A 24797-nucleotide genomic window follows, 5' to 3' on the forward strand; every position below is an offset into this window, starting at 1 on the left:
TCCTCCGACAGTTCACTCCACACATGAACTATAGGGTCAAAAGGCTGCCCTCATGCCTTAAATCTTTCTCCTCTCACTACAAATATGGCCCCTGGTCTTGAAATTACTCCAGCCTAGGGAAAAGACACCTTCCATTTGCCTTATTTATGCCCCTCATGATTTGATAAACCCCTATAAGGTCACCAATCAACCTTATACACTGCAGTGAATTAAGTCCCAGCCTCTCCTTAAAACTCAAACCCTCCATCCCCGGCAAAATCCTGGTACATCTTTTCTGAACCTTCTCCAGCTTAATATCCTTCCTAGAACAGGGCGACCAGAACTGGACACAGTACTCCAGAAGAGGCCTGGCTCCCCCAGTGGCCACACTCATAAGTACAGATGGGGACTATTCAGCCCATTGTGTCCTTTGCTAGCTCGTAAAACGAGCTTTCCAAACAGTCCCGCTCATTCACATTTTTCTCACAACTCTCCAATGTTATCCCTTCCAACAAAACATCCAATTCCCTATGGGAACTTACAAAATCTGATTCCATTGTCCTTTTGAGTTGCAGCACCATCCAGATCAGAAGGACTTGCTTTGTAAAAGTATATCTTCCCCACACTCTTTGTCAATTTTCTTAAATTTGCCTCATCTGCTTCCTAACCCTCTATGAGAAACCTTCATAATTTTTAAACACCTCCATTAAATCGTCACTTAACCTTCTCTGGTTTAACGAGAACAATCGCAGTTTCTCTATTTTCTGCTACACACTATTGGTTGACAATGCTCCCCAGAGAGTCTCTGCTTGGAAAGTAAAGCCTTCAAATACAGCAAATCTTTTTACTATTCAGCACCCATGGGGCCAGGAATGTGCCAGTTGATCAAATATTTGAATAATCAAGAGGTACACATTACCGCAGTCTCACATCCCTCAAATAAATCTATGCAAAAACAACACACCTTCGAAACAGAAAAGATTTCGATGTGAATGTAGGAGGTATGGTCAATAAGCTTGCGAATGGCACCAAAACTACGGGTGTAGTGAACTGTGAAGAAGATTACCTGAGAGTGCAATGAGATCTTAATCAGGTGGATCAATGGGCTGTGGAGCAGCCCATTGTGAGGTGCTGCATTTTGGAAAGGCTAATCAGGGCAGGACACATACACTTAATGGTCAGGACACTTGTTTCTGAACAAAGAGACCTTGGAGTACAGGATCATAGTTCCTTGAAAGTAGAGCTGCAGGTAAATGGGATAATGAAGAAGGCATTTGGTATGTTTGCACTTATTGGTCAGTGCATTGAGTATATGAGTTGGGATGTCACGTTGTAGCTGTACTGGGCATTGGTGAGGCCACTTTTGGAATGCTGCATTCAATTCTGGTCTCCCTGCTATAGGAAGGATGTTGTCAAGCTTGAAAAAGGGTTCAGGAAAGATTTACAAGGATGTTGGCAGGGTAGGAGGGTTTGATCTATAGGGAGAGACTGAATAGGCTGGGGCTAATTTCCCTGGAGCATCGGAGACGGAGGGGTGACCTTGTAGAGGTTTATAAAATCACGAGGGGCATGGATACAACAAGGTGTAGAGCTGGATGAACAGAGCAGGCCAAGCAGCATCAGAGGAGCAGGAAGGCTGACAGTTCGGGTCTAGGCCCTTCTTCAGGAATTTCTGATGAAGGGTCTCGACCCGAAACGTCAGCCTTCCTGCTCCTCTGATGCTGCTTGGCCTGCTGTGTTCATCCAGCTCTACATCTTGTTACCTCAGATTCTCCAGCATCGGCAGTTCCTACTATCTCAGTGGCATAAATAGGCTGAGTTGCTAAGGTCTTTTCCCCAGGATAGTTGAGTCCAAAATTAGTGGGCAGAGGTTTAAGGTCAGAGGGAGGCATTTAAAAGGGACCTAAGGGACAACCGTTTCACACAAAGGGTGGTGCATCTATGCAATGAGCTGCCAGAGGAAGATGGTACATTTACAATATTTAAATGACATCTGCACGGCTACATGAATAGGAAGGGTTTAATGATATATGGGCCAAATGCTGGCAAATAGGGCTAGATTAATTTAGGATATCTGGCTGGCACGGACAAGTTTGACCGGAGGGTTTCATTCCATGCTGTACATCTTTATGAATCTATGATCAACTTAACAACACATAGTAAGTAATAGAAATGTAATTCAGGGGATATACATATCACTGTTATACTTTACAGCATAAATACTCAGACATCACAGTAGACCGCAGCATTTGAGGAATAGAATTTTTGCCAGTTTATCAAGATTGCCCGTTGATAAGGAGCAGATTAAACCAAAGTTTGCTGTATGTTAAATCCTGCCCTTATATTTGGCATCCTTCCGTGATTGCTCAGTCAAAATGCATGCAACACTTGTCTACCTAATGTCACAACATTACAAAATAACTGCAAAATACTGTACCCCATACTCCAAAGTGGGGGGTGTGTTGGGGGGTTGCGGGGTTAGGGAGAGGGGGCTGGTCGAGAGGTCAAGACCTCCAAGTGGGTCCACGAGCTGTAAGTTTGGGTTGTGAGCTCCAAACCAGGCCTGACTGAATTATATCAACTGTGTCCCACAGTGTTTGAAAGTACTCATGACCACCGAATCCCACATTGTTCTTACAAGTCTCCCTTCCCTACTTCCCCCACCTCACAGTTCATGCCTCAAAATAGGGTCAAAGGCAATAGTTGGAGATGTCCTGCCTCTCAATGTCAGGAATTCCAAACAGTTACCAATCATCAGAGGTTCTGGAGCTGACTCTATCGCTTCTTTGATACTGTCTTTCCATGATCGAAATATGAAGATTAAGTAACACTCCACATTAAAAAAAGGAGCAGCACAGTGGCTCAGTAGTTAGCACTGCTGCCTCACAGTGCCAGGAACCCGGGTTTGGTTCCACCCCTCGGGCGAATGTCTATGAGGTGTTTGCACATTCTCCCCATGTCTGCATGGATTTCCTCCCACAGTCCAAAGATGTGCAGGTTAGGGTGGATTGGCCATGCTAAATTCCCATAGTGTTCAGGGGTGTGTAGCTTAGGTAGGTTATAGGGGTCAGGGTGGGATGCCCCAAGGGTTGGTGTAGACTTGTTGGGCCGAATGACCTGCTTCCACACTGTAGGAATTCTATCATTCTAAATAGAAATTCTGAAGGGCCACTGGACCCGAAATGTTGACTCTTCTTTCTCTCCCCAGGTGCTTCCTGGCCTGCTGGGGTGTTGCAGCAATTTCTATTTCTGTTCCTGATTTCTAACATCTACAATATTTTTGATTTTTTTAACTTTATGTTAAATGTTTGAAACAAAATCAGGTAGTTGTCAAAAGAGATTATATTCACTAAATAGTTTCACATGTAGTTAGAAGTCACATTCACCCACTGAAATATCCATGCCCATTCTGGCTTACCTGTGACTCCAGACCCACAGCAATGTGGCTGACTCTTAAGTGGCCTCTGGGCAATTCGGGATGGGCAATAAATGCTGGCCTAGCCAGTGAATCATCTCACGAATGAATACAAAAGAAAAACCTGTTGACTCAGTCCCATTCTCTCTGAGGAAATTCAAGGAAATTAAATTTCTGAAAAATAGTCATTGGACCTGAAACATGAACTCTGTTTTCTCTCCCCAGATGCTGCCAGATCTGCTCAGTTTCTCAAAAGATTTCCATGTTTGTTTCAGATTTCCAGCATCCGCAGTTCTTGGCTTTATGTTAATGCTTAACTCTTTCTTGGAAATTAACATATGCCATTTTTAAAATGAATGTGGCAGATTTATCCACAAATAGTTTCGGGTTTAGATGTGCAGGTTCATAGTTCCTTGAAAGTGGAGTCAAGGTAGACAAAGTGGTGAAGAAGACATTTGGAACACTTGCCTTCACTGGTCAGAGCATTGAGTATAGGAGTTCGGATGTCATGTCACAGTTGTATAAGCTATTGGTCAGGCCACTTTTAGAATACTGTGTTCAATTCTGGTTTCCTTGCTGTAGCAAAGATGTTATGAACCTTGAAAGGGTTCAGAAAAGATTTACAAGGATGTTGCAGAGATTGGAGGATTTTGGGCGACAGGGAAATGCTGAATAGGCTGCGGCTGTTTTCCCGAATTGTCAGAGGCTAAGGGGTGACTGTCTGAGTTTCTAAAATCCTGACGGACGTAGATACAGTAAACAGACAGTAGACAAGGTCCTTTGCCGAAGGCTGGCAGGGGGGAGGGGGAGTCCAAAACCAGATGGCATAGGTTTAAGCTGAAAGGGAAAAGATTTAAAAATTTTCACACAGAGGGTGGTGCATGTATGGAACAAGCTGGCACAGTTGATGATGAAAGAAAGAGATAATGGGAACTGCAGATGCTGGAGAATCTGAAATAACAAAGTGTAGAGCTGGATGAACACAGCAGGCCAAGCAGCATCTTAGGAGCACATCTATGATGCTGCTTGGCCTGCTGTGTTCATCCAGCTCTACACTTTGTTATCACAGTTGATGATGGAGGCTGGTACAATTACAACATTTAAAAGTGATCTGGATGGGAATATGAATAGACAGGGTTTAGAGGGATATGGGTTAAATGCTGGCAAATGACACCAGATCAGTTTAGAATACCTAATCAGCATGGAATATTGGGCCAAAACATCTGTATCTATACTGTATGGCTCTATAAAGATCAAAATCAATAACCAAAGACTTGCATTTATATAGCACCGTTCATGACTTCCAAAGCGTTTTGCAGAAGTACAACCATTGATGGATTGATAGCAGCGTGGCAGCAAATTTGGAAACAGCAAGATCCCACAACCAGCAATGTGATAAATGACCAGGTTACACCTGTTCAGAGAGGGGGAAAAAAGAACATTAAAAAAAACTCGGTAGATCAGTACGGTGTCTTTTTCTCTTACGAACGTGAGATGAATACTAACTGGGGGGAAAATGATATTCTCCTGACGATGCCTTGGGATCAGTTCAATGATCTAAACCAACAAGACAGCGCGCACCCCCTTAACACTGAAAAGGAGAATCGATAGTTTAGATTTTGAGCTCAAATATCTGGAGCAAAACGTGATCTTATATCGATGTTTGAGATGAGCGCACTCCCCATGAAGACACAGCTGATATTTAGTGAAACACTGCAGGCACAGATTGTAGCGTGCCGAACCCATTCACAAGTTTCAGAGATAATGGGAACTGCAGATGCTGGAGATTCCAAGATAATAAAATGTGAGGCTGGACGAACACAGCAGGCCAAGCAGCATCTCAGGAGCACAAAAGCTGACGTTCTGATGAAGGGTCTAGGCCCGAAACGTCAGCTTTTGTGCTCCTGAGATGCTGCTTGGCCTGCTGTGTTCATCCAGCCTCACATTTTATTACCCATTCACAAGTTTGGTTTGTATCAATCACGTTGATACAAAGCAGCTCAGCACACGGATACAAACGTGCCACTCCAGCTGGGAGCTGGACAAATGCAATGCTAATACGACAAAGGCTGCTTTTGGAATCGACGCCTGGAAGCAGAGGCATTTCGGAAAATCCGAGGATTTTGCTCTTGGATGTAGAGTTCGTGTTACAGAACTTCGAAACAAAAACGGATTGAACAATGCACAGACTGAGCACGTAAAGAAAACTAACATAATTACAGTAAAAGCATGAGTTTGCAAATGCGGACGTTTTAAGATGCACAATCTCCAGGCGTTATGAAACAATTCCTTCCTTGTTCACGGTGGGTTTCACTTCCTTTGATGAAGCAGATTGGGTCCTGTAAATCCTTTCACGGTACTGACGTCAGTCTTAAAGGGGCAGGTTACATCTCTGGGCTTTTGTTCTGTAAAACAGTAAAAGACGAATATTTTTCGAATCAGCTCGTTCAGAGATGTCATTACGCACCCGCAGGATATTGAAGGCAATTCTGAGGGTCACGAGACCTGAAATGTTAACTCTGATTTCTCTCCACAGATGCTGCCAAACGCACTGAGCTTTTCCAGCAATTTCTATTTTTGTTTCTGATTTACAGCATCCGCGGTTCTTTCAATTTTTATAGCAAAAGCGGCCTTTGGTGTGCTTGCCTTTATTGGTCAGTGCATTGAGTATAGGAGTTGGGAGATCACGTTGACAGTGCACAGGATATAGGTTGGGCCGCTTTTGGAATATTGCATTCAATTCTGGTCTCCCTGCTATAGGGAGGATGGTGTTAAATGTTGAAGTGGTTCAGAAAAGATTTACGAGCATGTTGCCAGGTTTGGAGTGATGAGCTGTAGAGAGAGACTGAATAGGCGGGGGCTATTTTCCCTGGAGGGTCAGAGGCTGAGGGGTGACCTTTATAGGTGTTTACAAATTTATAAAGGGCAATAGATAGGGTGAATAACCAAGTTCCTTAACACAGGGTGGGCAAGTACAAAACTAGAGGGCATAGGATTAAGGTGAGACAGCAGAATTTGAAAAGGCCTGAGAGACAATATTTTCACACAGAGGATGGTGCGTTGTATGGAATGAGCTGCCAGAGGAAGTGGTGGAGGCTGGTACAATTACAACATTTAAAAGGCATCTGGATGGGTACATGGGTAGGAAGGGCTTAGAGAGATATGGGCCAAATGCTGGGGAGTAGGACAGGATTAATTTAGGATTTGTGGTCAACCTGGACGAGTTGGACCAGTCTCTGTGCAGTACAACTCTATGACCACTGGAACAAATGGGACTTCAATTCAGCCCACCTAGCTCAGAGGTGGGGACACTACCATTGTTGCACAAGCTCACTTGGATGCTGTTATGGGGCTGTTGAGTTGCAATTTGCTCAGGGATGCTGTATTGCCGTGGCAACATGTGTCATTTTACATGCATCTGGAGCTGTCTCATATATAGAGCTGACCAGGAATCTCTCCAGTTTTCACTGCCAGTGTAATGGGGCGGGTTTGGGCAGGGGTATGTTAAGAGTAATGCTTAACCTTTGTAGCCAGTTTACGAGCCTATGTTACTTACTCGGGGCCATAGGCACTGTGCCACCTGCCCTCCCCACCCACCCCCACCTCCATAACAACATTGTGTTGTTCTTACAGAGGTCTTGTCTAAATTTTTTCCCTCTCACCTTAAACCTATGCCATGCAGTTTTGAATTCCCAACTCCGGGGAAAGACATTGGCTATTCTCCTTACCCATGCCCCTTGTAATTTTATACATCCCAGTAAGGTCACCCCTCTGCCTCAGGCACTAGAGGAAAATCAGCCGCAGCCTTTGGCACAAAACTCCCAACCCTGTGGGCTTTGTGCTTGTAAATCCTTTTCTAAACACTTTCAAGTTTCACAACATCCTTCCTATAGCAGAGAGAGCAGAAATGAGTGCAGTTTTCCAAAAGTGGTCTGACCAATGCCCTGTACAGCTCCGAACCTCTGTACTCAAAGCAGTGACCAATAAAGGCAAGCACACCAAATGACTTCTTCATGTCCTGTCTTCATTCAACTCTACTTTAAAGGAACCATGACTTTGTACTCCGAGGTCTTCTTGTTCACTGATATTTCCAGGGCCTTAACAGTAAGTGCGTAAGTCTTGCCCTGATTTGTCCTTCCAAAATGCAGCATCTCACATGTATCTAAATTAGACTGCATCTGCCACTCCTCAGCCCATTGGCCCATTTGATCAAGATCCTGTTATACTCTGAAGTAACCTTCCTCACTGTCCATACATCTTCAATTTTGGTGTCATTTGCAAACTTACTAACCATACCTGCTATGTTCACATCCAAATCATTTATATAAGCGATAAAAAGCAGTGAATACAGACCGATCCATGTGGCACACCACTGGTCACAGGCCTCCAGTCTGAAAACCAACCCTCTACCACCATCCTCTGTCTTCTACCTTCGAGCCAGTTCTGTATCCAAATAGCTAGTTCTCCCTGTATTCCATGTGATCCAACCTGGAGAACTGATCTACCATGAGGAACCTTGTCAAATGCCTCACTGAAGTTCATATAGATCACATCCACCACTCTGCCCTCGTTATTTCTTCAAGAAACTCAATCAAGTGAGTGAGACATGCTTTCCCACCCACAAAGCCATGTTGACTATCCCTAATCAGTCCTTGTTTTTCCAAATACATGTAAATCCCGTCCCTCCAGATTCCCTCCAACAGCTTACCCACCAACGATGTCAGGCTCACTGGCTGATAGTTCCCTGGCTTTTTCTTAGATAGTAGCGAAGCTTGTGTTTTCAAATAAAACTGTTGGAATATAACCTGGTGTTGTGTGATTTCTGACCTTCTTAAATAGTGGCACTACGTTAGCCAACCTCCAAACTTACGGCATCTCACCCACCGCTATCAACGATACAAATATCTCAGCAAGGGGCCCAGCAATTGTTTCCTTTGCTTCCCAGAGAGTTCTAGGGTACACCTGACCAGTTTTCGGGGATTGATCCACCTTAATGCATTTTATGGTGTTGAGCCTCTCCTCCTCTGTAACGTGCACATATTTCAAGATGTCGCCATTTATTTCCCCACATTCTCTATCTTCCATATCCTTCTCCACAGTAGACACTGATGGAAAATATTCATTTAGTATCTACCCCATCTCCAGCAGTTCCAAAGGTCGATGGCTGTGCTGATCTTTAAGGGGCCCTATCCTCTGCCTAGTTACCCTTTTGTCCTTAATATATATGTAGAATCCCTTTCAATTCTCCATAACCCCATTTGCCAAAGCTATCTCATGTCCCCTTTTTGCCTTCCTGAGTTCCCTCTTAAGAATATTCCTAACTGCCCTCATACATTAGAGTCTCTCCCCACAGGAGTCAGCTATGGCTCTGTGGGTCATGTTATATCCTGGTGCAAAGGTTAATGTTGAAAACTCCTTGAGTATCACCGACTATGATGATTCCGTTAAGATTTTGTAGGAGAATAGCTTCGAAGCTCGAAGGAATGAGATCTGACATCATCATAACAATGTCTGCCACATCAGTGCAACTCGTACTTATTTACTAATATTCAATAAACAACATCTTATTTAGCATGAGAGTCTGCCCTCATTAGATTAACAAGTAGGGATTGGCTTGCTCAGTGTGTGTTCTTAGCACTTCAAGTTCTAGTCCCAGAGCTGTGTCATATAGGTTGCCTGTAAGTATCCAAAGTGAGGTCACTTGCCTTTGTCGATCAGAGTTTTGAGTAAAGCAGTTGGGACGTTATATTGAGGTTGTACAGAACATTGGTGAGGCCTCTCTGGTCACCCTCTTAGAGGAAGGATATTATTAAAAGCTGGAGAGGGTTCAGAAGAGATTTACCAGGATACTGCTGGGAACGGAGGGTTTGAGTTATAAGGAGAGGCAGGTAGGCTGGGTCTGTTTTCACTGGAGTGTAGGAGGCTGAGTGGTGACCTTATAGAGATTTATAAAATTATGTACGGTGCAGTTAAAGTGAATGGCAGGTGTCCTTTCCCTGGGGTGGGGGAACTTCAGGACTGGGGGCATATTTTTAAGGTGGAAGTGGAAAGTTTTAAAAAAAGACATGAGGTGCAATTTGTTTTTACATAATCTCAGTTTTGGAGACACATTGCGGGTTCTCATCCAAAATTACACTCGTTCATTAAGTGCATTCAAAACCAAAATAGATGGGGGTGGGACCAGGGTTCGATTCCACCCTCGGGTGCCCATCTGTGTGGAATTTGCACATTGTCCCCACCTCAGCATGGGTTTCCTCCAGTCTAAAGATGGTCAGGTTGGGTAGATTGGCCCATAATGTCTAGGGATGTGCAGGCTAGGTGGGGGAGTCCATGGGAAAGGCAGGGTTAGGGTAGGGGGTAGGTCTGTGCAGGATGCTCTTTGGAGGGCCGGTGTGGATTTGATGGGCCAAATGGCCATCTTCCACACTGCAGGGATTCTATGATACACTTCTGAATGGCAAGAGAACCAACTGCTATCGAGATAGGGTGAGAAAGTGCAGTTGAGATTAAGATCAGCCAGAATTGAATTAAATGATGAATTAAGCTTGCAGGGGGGGGGGGGGAGGAGCGAAGAGAGAGCAAAATAGCATACAACTGTTCTGGCATTTTATTATGCACAACACTTCAACTGTTTCCGTGCCGTATGACTCGGTCTTCAGCCATTAAACCAAAAAATTGTCCAAAAAAGAGAGACTTCAGATAAACTTTAGACTTTATTTTCACAATTTATAAGTTTACATGATGCAATTAGTTAAGCGAATGTACTTATTTTAGACCCCTGATTTATGTTGAAACCGGAAATAAACTTTAACCTCAGTGCTTAAACCCAAAACAAATCTGTACATAGCATATAAAACCTACTCGTAAATGAGTACTCAAAGGTCTTTGACTGTGACCAAAGGTATGTACACATTACAAAATGGGTAGCAATGCTAACCAGTCTCAATACTGAATTGTTTTTTTGTCCCTGATTAAGATACAATGTCATTTTGCTATATCATCACACAGGTATCTTCAGGAAGCAGAATATAATATTACGAACTGAAATTAAATGATATACTTTTAAATTTATCTATTTTCCCCCAAACCTTTCTTTCATTACTTTATTCAGCATATACAATGTAAACAATGACCCACAGCACCTGTCCAAGTTTGGAATGGCCACGCTCATTAACATTTCTGATGTTGAGAGCTAAGTTAAGGTTACAAACAGCACAATATCTTGAAGGTACAGAGAACTCAATGCCACAGTTCTCCAATTTATCAGGTGCCTTGTCCCTGAAATTCATTGACAAGTCTCCCATTCTGATTGTTCCTGCATCAGGCCATCTTCAAAGATTTGAAGTGGTGGATGCAATGATCCCAAACTAATCTCCAAACATGGCTGAAAATGCTTCTTTTTCCTTCTTGGTTTACAACATATAATGTAGACTCTAACCCCTGTGTCAAAGTCAGCACAGAAAAACATCCAGAGTTCAGGAAAACCGATGATCTATCGAAAGAGAAACTCAAGATCATTCCAAGCCCAACTTTGTCAAGCCAGCTGCATCCTATTTCAATTTAGAGAGAACCCCCACAAAGAATTCCGATGAATCTCTCTGTTCGTCAAAGCGAGTGAGAACTGGAACATTCTGTTGTTATGGGCCATTATGGTGTAGCCACTTCTTTCACAAGCAGCTGAAGTTTTAACATTGCTATAACCTCATGAGAGCGAGAGAGAGAGAGAGAGAGAGAGAGTGCGCACACACACAATTTACAAACCCTCTTCAGCAGCCTTAGCTACCTCCAAAACCAGGCTTCAAAAGTCAATGTGGTCAGCCAACATATCACTACAAATGGAAGCAGACACTAGTTTTTCAAACTGTGGGAAGAATCACATCTAATGCTTGGCTTTTCCCTCTGGGCTAATGTCCTCCCAAGTTACCGTAATGGTTAGACCGGAGCACAGTAATGCCTCAAAAGGTTGATCATTTCTTGGAATTTACTTCCAAGCGATTGCACAAGCCAGGGCCATAACGTCACACAGCCAGAAAGGAACACCCTGACTCTTTGGGACTACACTGGCTTCAAGCTTCCCATTATTCCTTCATTGTCGCAATTCTTTCCTAGCCTTCTGAGAAATACTTCAATTGGCGGTCAGACCTTGTCCCTTATTTGTCCAAGCATCTACATCTCCCCAAGAGATTCATGACTGAAGTGCCCTGGGTTTAGGTTTTATGATCCAATTATATCCAGTTTCACTTGGATGTTAAAATGGTCTGACAGGACAGAGATAAACTTTTATAAACTATGAAGTGTTGGGTGGTCAAATAGAAGAATCTCGATGGCAAAATGGTCTGTGATTTCAATTAGTTTCAAACTCTCAAGAACAAGGCTTGTCAGTACACAGAGTCCACTTCCATTGTTCCAGTTCCTCACCCATTCATGAGATGAACTGACTTTCCCATGTCCTGTACCAGCACCTGCAGGCTTACAGACACAAAATAGAACATAAATAAAAGGAACGCATCTTAATCAACCACGTGCTGTGTTAAGATGTGCAACTTAATATCCTCAACAATCATTGCTGAGAGGATACTGTCACCTGTGTTGTCTTAGCTAGATTTGAACCAAGATCTCAGTAAAAGGAGTATAAAAAAAGTTTCAATCCACTGCACCTTAATTGGTTAATCTCAGTCAAACCTCAGACAGATCAGCCAACTAAAACCACTCGACTAGAGACTCAATCAGCTGTGAACACACATTAATTTCTCATTGACATTTCTCAGTGATAGTTCAGTTTGTGTCATTGACATTCTTAAGATATTGCAGTGCTGAGGAAGCTAAATCATCACACACGGAGTTATTCTCTAGAAAGTGCTTCATCAAGACTTGAATTCGGATTCCAAACAACAAACACCTTTCTGGCGACATTTGCAGGAAATACTGAATCAAACGTTCAAACTTTGTGATCCACAGCCCAACGAAACTTCTCAACAGACAGCAAACAAGAGTCATTGTTGTTTTGTTTAAATATAATCAGCATATCCACCTCTGTCCCTCCAGTTTTCTGTAAACCCAGCAAGCTTGCGACTACGAGAGATATTGATCACTGTACAACGTTGGTTAATTCAAAGAATTCATCAATACTTGAGCTTGTTTGAGTTCTGAGGGGGTAAGAGAGGAAAAAAAAAACCCATCAGCCATAACTAAATCTACCAACAATGTGCATTTATATAGTGCCTTTCATACATTCCAAGCTACCCCGCAAGATGTAATCAGAGATTGGCATCAAATCCTATGCATTAAAGTAGCTGATCTAAAGGTTGGTGAAAGAGGTAGGTTTTAACAAGCATTGTGTTGGAAGTGAGAGAGATGGAGAAGCAAGGACATTTGGGGGAAGAAGCTTCAGACCTTAGGAACTCGGTTGCTCAAGGCACACTGCCAATTGTGTTGCAAAGTAAGTGATAGAGTCATAGAAAATGAAATCAGACCCTTTGGTCCAACTGGTCAGTGGATACACAAGAAAGTGTTGGTGAGATCCAACAGAGTTCTCAAAAAAGTGTACCAACACATTACAGAGATATGGAGCGAGTGAGGCCATGAAGGGATTTGAATAAAAGAGAGGATTAGGATTTTAAAGGCAGGCATTAAACATCTGCAGAATTCTGACCTTATGGCCATAGAAGATGCAAAGCATGTGCATTTGTGAGACGGCGTAATCAGCGAAAACAATTGCAACCTAAGATTTTACACAACTTGAAAACAGATTTAAAGAAAACTAAAAGAACTGCAGATGCTGTAAATCTGGAACAAAAACAGAAGTTGCTGGAAATACTCAGCAGGTCTGGCAGCATCTATGAAGAAAAGATGGGAGTTAATGTTTCAGGTCCGGTGACCCTTCGGTTCTGAGGAAGGGTACTGGACCCGAAATATTAACTCAATTTTGTTTTTCTTCACAGATGCTGCCAGACCTGCTGAGCTTTTCCAGCAACTTCTGTTGAAAATGGGTTTAGTTACATTTCTGATCATAAGCCCCCACCAAAAAGAACGTGTCTCAGGCTCGGCCTACCAGTGAGTAAGACTCTAAACTTGTTTGCTGTCACTGAAATGACTGTGGGCTCCACCGCCCCCGTGTCAACATTCCGAACATTAAACTTCAGGTGAACGATAGGTTCATTCACTTCCTTCAGCTCACTGGAACTCAGCATGTAGTCCACTCTCCACGACACCGAGTCTAGTTTATTCACTATACACAGAGAACAAGTCTAGTCAGAATCACACAGTTTAAACAGGGAAGGAAAATTAAATCATAGAATCACTCCAGTGCAGAAGCAGGCCATTCAGCCCATTGGTTCCACTACGAAACCCCCCCCTCCCCCCAAACAGCAGTCCACATAGACCACCCCCAGCCTATCCTATAACTCTTCCCATTGCTAATCCACCTAGCCTGCACATCACAGGCCTCTACGGGCAATTTTCCAAGGCCAATCCACCCAATCTGCACATCTTTGGACTGTGGGAGGAAACTGGAGCACCCAGAGGAAACACTCTGAAACACTGGGAGAACATACAAATTCTACACAGACAGGCAGTTGCCTGAGGGTGGAATCGAACCTGGGTCCCAGGTGCTGTGAGGCAGCAGTGTTAACCGCTGAGCCACTGTGCCACCCTATCCATTCCCTCAACACTCAAACATCCGTTGCATTCGGAAACCCCTCATTCACTTTGCATTAAACTAGAGTCAGTCCCTATTATTTATCATTAAATGTCAAGAAATGATAATGCCACTACGCGATAATGCCACTTACATCGTAGACTACTGTCCTTTAATCGGTCCTGAAGGGCAGTCTGTTTGTCTTCGTAAGATTTACAGAGTGCAGCGGTGTGTTCTGAAAGGTTGAGCAGAAAAGGAGACAAGTTACGGCACTGTATCAAAGGTTATTTCGAGAGGATGGTGCAATTTTCACAGTGAGAACATTCCTTTCAAAGTGCACTAGGCCACAAATTCACAACATATTACTTTCATGAAAACACTATAAAACAAACAAACAATAACATTATTTTCACAAGGCCAGATTAATATATTTGAAATCGCTGTTAACTGATGGCTGATCATTGTTGCGAAGAAGAAAGAAAATAAAAATGCTGCAAGTTATTAACAGGTCAACTTGAAATCTGTAGAATGGAACAGCAGATTATAATACTTCACATTTTTACCTTTGTGTGTAAATCCCTTCAAGCCTTCATCACTTGCATAACACTATAATCTCCTACAGTTTTACAAATCCACTCTGTTTATCTGACTCTGGTCTTTCTGTGCATCACCTGTTTTCCCTCAATAATAGAATCCCTATTGTGTGGAAGCATGCCATTCTGCTCCAAAGAGCTTCCCACCCAGACCCAGACCCACACCCACATGCACCCCTCAACCTCCAGCCACACATCCAATCCCTGTAACCCTGCATTTCCACCTAGCCTACAGATGTCTGGACACTATGGGGCAATTTAGCACGGCCAATCCACCCTAACCCGCACATCTTTGGACTGTGGGAGGAAACCAGAGCACCCGGAGGAAACCCACATAGGCACGGGGAGAATGTGCAAACTTCACAACATCAGTGCAGGGTGGCGTCGAACCTGGGTCCTGGATGCTGTGAGGCAGCATTGCTAACCACTGAGGCGCTGTTCTGCCCCTCAATCCCATCACTGGTGGAAATACCTTCAGCAATTTGGCCCAAGAAATGGGATTCATGCACCTCTCTCTTATCCTTGAAGTCTCTCTTTAAAAGCCAACAATCTTTTGGCTCTCCTCTCTAATGGCTCCTTGCTTTGGAACAAAGTTAATCTGATGCATCTAATACACATATGAAAGTTAAAGGCAAATTCCTGTTGCTGATAATCACAGCTGAAGACTGACTGTTCTAAAGACATTGAAAAAAATCTGGTAGAAGTGGCAGAATTGATGGGCATGATCAATAGAAGGTTAAATAATAGTATAATTATGAAATAATATTAAATCAAATAAAATAAAATTAGTGTTAAGCAACAGATCTATTCAAAAGACGATTTTTAAAATACAAATATTGGGAGGCAATAAGACAAAGCAGGGAAACATACAATAATAAAAAGGTGAAAATAAAAGACCAAGCCCATAAAAATCAGAACAATTAGTAAAACATTGACAGAGATAAAACACCAGCTGAGGTTACTATGAAGGACTCTCCTTCTCAACATCGACTGAGGCACGGTGACCCTCAGGTTAATCCATCACGTCGTCTCTCTCAGAGAGGAGTCTGTTCCATGACAATTTGACTTTTACCTTTCAATTGTAAAAGTTATTTTGGTCAGAGTGAAAGCACAAATTGAGGGAAAAAGTACAAGGCTGTCGAAAGTAAATTTTTTGGAATGACTAGGGCAGTATAGTGGCTTGGTGGTTAGCCCTGCTACCTCATAGTGCTAGAGATCTCGGTTTAATTCCACTCTCAGGTGACTGTCTGTGTGGAGTTTGCACATTCTCCCTGTATCTGCCTGGGTCTCCTCCCAAAGACATGCAGGCTGGGTGGACTGGCCGCACTAACTTGCACAGACTGTGCAGGAAATGCGCAGGCTAGGTGGGAAATGCAGGGCTACAGGGGTAGGTCTGGGTGGGATGCTCTTCGGAGAGTCAGTGTGTGTACTGGATGGATTGAACAGCCTGTTTCAACGCTGTAGGGATTCTATGATTTAAACAACTCATACTTTTTGATATGAAGCTGAGAGCACTTTTGTACCGGTCCTCTGCTAATTTCTTTCAAGTTCAAGGATGAACTGGGAGAATTTTCCCAGTATTTTAAAAAATATTTTAAAAAAAAAATAATTCTTGGCATTATGGGCATCACTGAATAGACTAGAATTTATCAACTCTCCTAACTTCCCTTAGGGTGATGACGGTGAATTCAACTGAGCGACTTGCTCGGCTATTTCAGAGTCTGCAGTTTCATATAAGTTGTGGAGATTCCTTAAGATTTCAAATCTAATGTTGGCCTTGCTTCATGCACCTCCTGAGCAAATGTAACCTTGTATGCCTCACTCTAAGCACCCTATGATCTGCATTTCCTTTCTTATTATGATCTGTGTGTACTGCATGCAAAACAAATCTTTTCACTGTACTTAGGTACATGTGACAGTGATAAATCAAACCAAATGGTAAGAAAGACGGTGATGTGGATAGGCTTTTATGGTAAAGCAGTAGTTTTGTGGTCACTACTACTAATTAGTGTCTTTTAAAAAAAAGTAATTCCAGATTTACTGAATTGAATTGTAGTTAAATTCCTTAGCTACCAGAGTCCAATTTGATTTCAACATCTTTAGAAAATTACATTTGCCAAGGCAAACAAGAATGTCAGTCAAATGCTGGAAACAGGATCGGAATAGTCAAGTACTTGTAGTTGACCAGCAGACTTGATGGGCCAAAGGGCATTTTTTTCTCTGTTGTAGACCCTTATCACTCCATATCTGTTAGTCCAGATCCCTGATTACCAGACCCTTTACATTTACTGCCATGTTACTGTCTTTATAACCAAGCTACCAATTTAAAGAGAAAAAATATTAAAGTTCCAAACCATAAAGAAATTATTTAAAAAGAAAGAAACTTCCAACTTCCAAACTTCTTTACTCAATCCTTGATGTGTCAATTTATATCAATTAGACCTCTGGCCTTAATGGAATATGTGACTACAGCACAACTTTAGCATTGCAATTCCTTATAAAGCAAGCATTTTAACTGGATAGGGGTGACAATTAAATTATCTTATAAACAAGGGTAAAATTATGTCTGACAGCCTAAATGAATACACCATAGGTGGACTAGAAAACAATAACAGAACGGGTGGCACGGTGGCTCAGTGGTTAGCGCTGCTGCCCCACAGTGCCAGGGAACCGGGTAATGACTCTACCCTTGGGCGACTGTCTCTGTGGAATTTGCACGTTGTCCCAGTGTCTACATGGTTTTCTCTGGGTGCTCCGGTTTTCTACCACAACCCAAAGATGCACAGCTTAGGTGGATTGGCCATGGCAGGGTAAGAGGGATAGGGTGGGTCTGGGTGGGAGTTCTTCAGGAGGTTCAGCATCGATCTGATGGACTGAATGGTCTGCTTCCACTGTCTGGCGAGTCTAAAAACAAAAGGGGCAGCTTTGTCACTGAGTTTTAGTTCATTTTGGACAGAGGATGAGAAGTACATTAGGTAAAGTTACCATAGACGTCGTGAGAGACAATTGATGGTGGTTTCGTACGAGGGTCACGGTGCCTCAGGCGAGGGGAGAGGTTGAGAAGGAGGGTCCTTCATGGTAACCTCAGCCAGTGCAGGAATTGAACCCACACCACTGGCTTCACTCTGCGTTGCTAACCAGCCAACTGAGCTAACCAACCTTTTAAGTTGAGGAGTGTACATATGTGGTGTTACATGGAATTATAGACATAGAGGCTGGCCACTCAGCCCAACGCATCCATGCAACACACGAGCCTTCACCCATCCTTTGTCATTTCACTATCTTTTCTGCTCCCTTGTGCATTTGTGAATTCACCTGCATTACTCCCTTCAATCAGTACATTCTGTATTCAAACCACTCTGCACAAACAGGTTTTCCCTGAACTTCATTTCGGATTTATACTTGCATAAAATCAGGCTTTAAAATAATGACAAAATATTGCTAATATTGCTTCAGGTACACCGACAATACCTTTCGGCAGACCAAGTTGTTGCAATTCACTCGATAGCGATTCACCATCAACACTGTATTTGGCAGCACTTGACAGAACAAAGTTCAGCACAGCGATGGTGGCCTTTATATCACTGGTTTCTGGAATTCAGAAATAACAAAATAAACCCATGACTTTTACTGCCAGGAATGATAAATGCCTTGACATCACAAAAGGCACTCGTTTTGTAACAGAAAACCCAGGGGATAAAAATGACCTTGCCAATCCAGAACGAGAAAGGAAAACTGGAGACGGTTATGAGGGAGCTCAACTGCCAGTGGTGTGTGACATCCTCATTGATGCTGTGACATGCATCAGTTTTTCTGTAGCCAAGTACATTAGTTTCTTTATGCAAGTGTTAATCATCATAACTGGTGCAGAAATTGAGTGATCAGCAGGTGAATCAATGATAAAACGCCTGAAAATGTTTCAAAAAGAGAGAGGAAGTCAAAAAGTCATCATGAAATCAATGTGCCAATAGGCATCTTTCCTGTGCTGTGAAGATCCACAATTCAATGCACATTAACCAACGATTCTGTTGACTGTCGGATGGGCTAGGAGTTGGACCCATTAGATTTTGCTGACAATTTGGAGTTCGGCCACTAAGTCAGTTAGCAGCCCCAGTGTACCTCGAGCCACACAGAGTTCCAAGTTCAAGTCCCACTTCAGGTTCTGAGCACAAAAATCAAGGTTTCAGTAGCACTGAAAAACTGATGCATTGTCAAAGGTACCGTCTTCGAAATGAGGAGGCATTAGACTGACATCCATCTGCTTGCTTGGGAAGGTTATAAGTAACCGTGTAACAACTAAAACAAAGTAGCAGCAGAATTAACAAGGTGTGAAGCTGGATGAACACAGCAGGCCAAGCAGCATCAGAGGAGCAGGAAAGTTTGACGTTTTGGGTCGAGACACTTCTTCAGAAAATGGGAAATTCAGAAATTTCTGAAGAAGGGTCTCGACCCGAAACGTCAAACTTTCCTGCGCTCCTCTGACGCTGCTTGGCCTGCTGTGTTCATCCAACTTCACACCCTGTTATCTCAGATTCTCCAGCATCGGCAATTCCTACTATCTCTCTAACAGTAGAATTATATCCCCAGTGTTCTAGGCAATATTGATTAGAATCTTATAAGCAACTTCTCTAATCATTATCACTCTGTGTGTGTGGGGTGGGGAGGAGGGGGAGGGTTTCATGCTTTACAACAGGGACTAGCAGTCAAATATATTTCATTGGCTCGAAGCTGTTTTCAGATCATCCACAGTGCTATACAAAGATCAACTACTCCTTTTCTGTTTTCACATCAACCTGACATTAAGTAATAACATTTTTTTACCTAATGAGTACAATGTTTAACGATATAATGATATACAGCACTGTGTGAACATTCGCAATATTTTCGAAACACTCGAGCATTGCAAAACTGAGCGGACAACATGCACAGAAAAGCTTTACACAGACTTACCAAACTTAGCATCTGAAGTGAGCTTTGCAACTTTCTCATACTAAAGGTGAGAGACAACGAGATAACACGTGATTGGTAACACAACGTTTGATTTGTCACTAATGCAAAAAAAAATTCACGAAAACCTTGTTCAACTCTCACTTACAGGAGCAAGCACGTGGCCTAAAATCAAGGCCCAAGCTTGCAAATACTGTACCTATGTAGCTCATTGCACTTTGACACACATCATGAACATTATCGCCCTTACACTGGCAGTCAAGTGGTCGAGTCATTGGCCAAGCCTACTACTGAACGGCTTTTGTGGCACATTGGTAGTGGCCCCACCTCTGGGCCAGGATGCCAAAATTCAAGCCCCACCTGCTGCAGAGGTGTGTCTGAATGGGTTGCTTAAAAGATTTACTATTGGCAAGAAAGTGGTAACAAGTCATTGGAATGTTACTCCACACATAGGGGCAGTGGCCATACAGCCTCCTGAGCCTGCTCTGCCATTCTACATCATGGCTGATCTACCTCAACACCATTTCCCCACAATATCCCATGTTGTAGATTCTCTAGCAAAGGGAAACTGTGACTCTGTCAAGGTCCCTCAGAGTCTAACATGTTTCAAAAGGTCACCTCTCATTCTTCTAAACTCCAATGAGGAAAGACCCAACCTGCCCAACCTCTCCTGACAAGACAAACCCTTTGTCCCTTGATAGCCACTGAAGTGGGAAACGATGATAAGGGGCAAAGAAAGTGTTTAAAATCATCGCAAAAAATAAAGAGAAACTTAATCTCCGGTGTGATACAGATGAGGAATGCTGTCCTTATAAGATCATAGCAAATCCCATAAGAATACTTTTTAAGAACTTACATCAATTCCATCTCCCAGCAGATCTTTCAGTACCTGGACACACAGCAACTTCACCTTCACCGAAGACTAAAAGAGAAATCAAAGTTATTTTTGTTAATTAAAAAAAGTGCATCATCCTTGTCTCATGCACAGATCGCTCATTCCCTCATGAATAAGAAATGCTTTGACACAGAAATGATGGATTGAAATACGCCAAGTCATATACTTCTTTTAAAACGCATTCATATGATGTGGGTCTCACTGGCTGGGCCAGCATTTACTGTTCATCCCTAATTGCCCCAGAGGGCAAGTAGGAAGTCAACCATATTGCTGTGGATCTGAAGTCACATGGAGGCCAGACCAGGTAAGGATGGCAGTTTACTTCCCTAAAAGGACATTAATGAACGAGATGAGTCATTTCTTTTTACAAAAAATTGATAGTGGTCGCCATTAGGTTTTTTTTAAAAAAATTTTATTCCGGTTTTTGTTTCATTAAAGTCAAATTTCACCATCTGTCGTGATGAGATTTGAACGCACAGTCTCAGAACATTAGCCTAGAGTTTGGGATTACTAGCTCAGAGACATGGCCATTACCACCTCCCCGCGTCCAAATACCGGCTGTACGAATTTGTCAATACTATCATCATTTTCTAAAGTGTACATCAAAGTATTACAGCGGGTGGTATTTTTGTGTTTGCCCTGCGTGTAGTTTACAGCCTGAATACGATCTGGGAAAATAAGGGGAGCAGGAGAAGGGTCAGTCATACAGAGGCCTTGCTTAAAGATAATGTCATCAGCTCTGGGATCGGCACCAGGCTGAAAGGGTGAAATGACAAGACGGGGTTGCATAAGCTGAGGTTGCATCATCTAAAGTTTAGAAAATTGTGGAACGATGTAATTGATATGTTCAAAATAATAAGATGAACATAGGGAAAATCTTTTGTCTGATTAAGGAATCTGTGCAAATCTTCAAATTGGAGCCATTCTGCAGTGAAATTTGGAAGCACTTCTTCCAAACAATAGCCCTGCTCTAACATTATCACTTAGAAGGAAACCACTTGAAACTGAATGACTGCAACAAAACACTGCAGAAGATGGAAGGATATTATTGAGCTGGAGAAGGTTTGGAAGCCAGTACGTGGTCCAGTATGGAAGATTCCAGTTACAAAGACAGGATGGGGCATCTTTCACTAGAGCGTAGGATGTTGAAAGGCAACCTAATAGAAGTTTATAAAATGATGTGAGGTATAGATAGAGTTAATGGTAATTGTCTTTTCCCTGGGATGGAGGATTTCAAGACCAGGGGGCACATTTTTAAGGTGAGAGGAAAGGAGACACAAGGGGCAATTTTTTTTGAAAAACACAGAAGATGGTTCACGCATGGAATGAACTTTCAGAGGAAGTGATGGATTGGGTACAATGACAACATTTAAAAAACATCTGGATAAGTACATGAATAGGAAAAATGGAGGGATATGGGCCAGGAGCAAGCAGGTGGGACGAGTTTAGTCTGGGAATATAGTCGGTGTAGACTGATTCGACCACTTTCCGTGCTGTTTGGCTCTGTGTCTAAAGTCTAAATACTTGCGGTATCAATCTAATGGTAAGAACGCCGCAAGATGTGGGCATCAGTTGTAAAGTAGTCACGGTGAAGACTATTCCTTCGTGCTATCGATGGGGTAGCACCTGCAACATAACAACACTTGGACATCCACAAGGTTGGACACTCAACTATTTTTGCCAAAGTGCTGATCTCCGCCAGAACCCAATCGGGGCAGTCCAGGTCGCCACAGAATCGAAACCTCTGCAAAATAGAAGGTCACACTATTAACGTTCTCTCTCTTTACCTCAGTCACAGGTTAGACTAGGCTTAAATGCAAACGTTTGCAACAGATCACGCGGAAAAACTTTGAAAATACATTTAACAGACAGCATATGAAAAACAGAAAAATAAATTATAGTTTCTGTCTGTCAGGAAGGGATGGGCAGGCTGGGGGCCTAATACAAGGAGGTAAAATGATCTGTTGCTTGCTAGGAGTAGTGAAGGCTTAGGGGGAATCTGATCAAGGTGTATACATTCTGAGGGGCACGGGACAGGGTCGAAACATTTCCCTAGTAGAGGGGCCAATAATCAGGGGTAGAGTTTTACAGGAAGGAGGAGATTGAGGGGGGATTTGAGGACCTTTTCTCACCCAGATGGTAGGTATCTGGAATTCTGTCTACAGACTGAAACTCTTAAGACATTTAAGAACTTTTAGACAATCACTCAAGGTCACGGTGAATATATTTAAGGGGGAGCTGGGTAAAGGTCAGCAGAAAGGAATAGATGGTTGTATAATAGGGCTAGTTGAAATAGCACTGTCAGAAATTGTGTATTTTTTTCCATATATTGTGAATTTTAAGTAACGTACTTCATAGGTGTTTCTGTTTTTGGCAAGTTAAGGGTTAACTGTTGGTATTTGCATAACTGTTTATATTGAGGGGATTAGAAATCAGGGATAGCATATTTGAATGAATTTCGATAGGTGGGATGTTGGAATTATTCAGAAAGACTGAATGGAAATGAGAACAGATTGAAAATGGAAAAACAAAAGAGTTTAATGGTTATTCTGTCTGCATACCATTGACTGTATAAACAAAGGCTCTGAGTGTAAAAAATAATTTCAGTGTAGTAGAGATATCTGTGTAGTAATATTGTTAACTGTGGCTCTGCAAACACAGCCATTGATCGTGTATTAGGGGTCCATTAGAGTAACGGTGAATGCAGCAATGGGAGCCAGAATAAGTGAAAAATATTGTAAGAGGGCTAGGAGTTCAATGTTTGCTCATTGCCATATAAGCATAGGAGGAAGGCTCTTGTGGTGTAGTGGTAGTGTCCCTATTTCGAGGCTAGAAGGCCTAGGTTCAAGTCTCACCTGCTATAGACGTGTATCCTAGCATGCTTGGGCAGTGCCTCAAAACATCTACAAGCACAGGAGGCAGCCATTCAGCCCATCTGAAAACCATTATCCATTTAGTGACATGCCTCTCTGCTGCTGTTTCCCCAGCACTTCCCAGTTTCAGTACACAATCCAATCCCTTCGCAAGATTACTAACTGGATCACATATCATGGGAACACACTGTTACAATACCAGATATGGATCTGAAGCCATTGAATGTGCCCAGAACGTTACTCTAAATATTTTGGTGCATGTTATAATATTGAAACTAATTAATCGTACAAAGAAAAAACGACTAAACACATGAACGATATTTCTGCAAGGAAAGCTACAACAGCACATTCACATTTCAGACATCCCACCTACTGTAATATTGCAAAGTTGCACAAAATTACAACTTAAATGATTAAAAACAAAAACTGAATTCTGTGAGAGGAAAACAGATAACATGTACGCATTTTAGCAATAATTTAAAAGCTAGATCCTAGAAAATTGTGCAGCAGTTTCAATCACAAAAACTCGAATTGGTATGCTCAGACAGAACATGACCACCAGATTCAAGCTTGCAAACTCAAGCACAGGTGACCATTAATTTAACAAAACCGAGGCACACAAACGCAGACTCGCGCACACACACACACACACACACACACACACACACACCCTACCATCTCCGTTTTAAAGGGAGGGGGGGAGGGGGGGGAGGGGGGGGAGGAGCGAGTGGAGGGGGGAGCGAGTGGAGGGGGGAGCGAGTGGAGGGGGGGAGCGAGTGGAGGGGGGAGCGAGTGGAGGGGGGAGCGAGTGGAGGGGGGAGCGAGTGGAGGGGAGTGGAGGGGGGAGCGAGTGGAGGGGGGGAGTGGGGGGAGCGAGTGGAGGGGAGCGAGTGGAGGGGGGAGCGAGTGGAGGGGGGGAGCGAGTGGAGGGGGGGAGCGAGTGGAGGGGGGGAGCGAGTGGAGGGGGGGAGCGAGTGGAGGGGGGTGGGGGGAGCGAGTGGAGGGGGGGTGGGGGGGGGAGCGAGTGGAGGGGGGGGGAGCGAGTGGAGGGGGGGGGAGCGAGTGGAGGGGGGGGAGCGAGTGGAGGGGGGGGGAGCGAGTGGAGGGGGGGGAGCGAGTGGAGGGGGGGGAGCGAGTGGAGGGGGGGGAGCGAGTGGGGGGGGGGGAGCGAGTGGGGGGGGGGAGCGAGTGGGGGGGGGGAGCGAGTGGAGGGGGGGGAGCGAGTGGAGGGGGGGAGCGAGTGGAGGGGGGGAGCGAGTGGAGGGGGGGGGAGCGAGTGGGGGGGGGGAGCGAGTGGAGGGGGGGGAGCGAGTGGAGGGGGGGGGAGCGAGTGGAGGGGGGGGAGCGAGTGGAGGGGGGGGGGGAGCGAGTGGAGGGGGGGGGGAGCGAGTGGAGGGGGGGAGCGCGAGTGGAGGGGGGGAGCGCGAGTGGAGGGGGGGAGCGCGAGTGGAGGGGGGAG

The 24797-nt window shown here is 43.6% G+C and overlaps 2 protein-coding genes across 7 annotated transcripts in view; both read right to left on the reverse strand.

Annotated features, from left to right (window-relative positions):
* The window catches only part of neil1 (nei-like DNA glycosylase 1), a 53696-nt gene extending 47875 nt beyond the window's left edge, over window positions 1-5821 (reverse strand). The window contains exons 1-2 of one of the 6 annotated variants that reach the window (XM_048520813.2): window positions 5644-5820; window positions 4673-4808 (exon numbers count right to left, since the gene is read on the reverse strand). Coding sequence is in view for 2 of the 6 variants with exons in the window: in XM_048520815.2 (XP_048376772.2) it covers window positions 5615-5625 (11 nt within the window). In the remaining 4 variants the exon portion in view is untranslated. Of the gene's footprint in view, window positions 1-3397; window positions 4338-4672; window positions 4809-5606 lie in introns of those variants that run through there. The other 5 variants (XM_048520811.2, XM_048520812.2, XM_048520815.2 and 2 more) reach the window with 5 other exon arrangements.
* Window positions 5822-10088: 4267 nt separating this feature from the next.
* commd4 (COMM domain containing 4) lies at window positions 10089-23558 on the reverse strand. The gene is made up of 8 exons (XM_059640097.1): window positions 23538-23558; window positions 22138-22209; window positions 20427-20492; window positions 19574-19613; window positions 18095-18214; window positions 14185-14265; window positions 13446-13622; window positions 10089-12540 (listed from the first exon to the last, which is right to left on the reverse strand). The coding sequence occupies exons 1-8, from the start codon at window positions 23556-23558 to the stop codon at window positions 12500-12502; spliced, it is 618 nt and encodes a 205-aa protein (XP_059496080.1). The 3' UTR covers window positions 10089-12499.
* Window positions 23559-24797: the final 1239 nt, after the last annotated feature.

Source organism: Stegostoma tigrinum, chromosome 36 (genome assembly GCF_030684315.1).
Source record: "Stegostoma tigrinum isolate sSteTig4 chromosome 36, sSteTig4.hap1, whole genome shotgun sequence".
Lineage (NCBI taxonomy): Eukaryota > Metazoa > Chordata > Chondrichthyes > Orectolobiformes > Stegostomatidae > Stegostoma > Stegostoma tigrinum.

Coding starts and splice junctions, on each gene's coding strand:
- commd4 (XM_059640097.1), bottom strand. CDS start 23,558: ATGGCTTCAGATCCATATCTG. Junction 20,493..22,137: donor TCAGCACTTTGGCAAAAATA/GTTGAGTGTCCA, acceptor TTTCTCTTTTAG/TCTTCGGTGAAGGTGAAGTT. Junction 13,623..14,184: donor AAAGGACAGTAGTCTACGAT/GTAAGTGGCATT, acceptor CTCTGTGTATAG/TGAATAAACTAGACTCGGTG.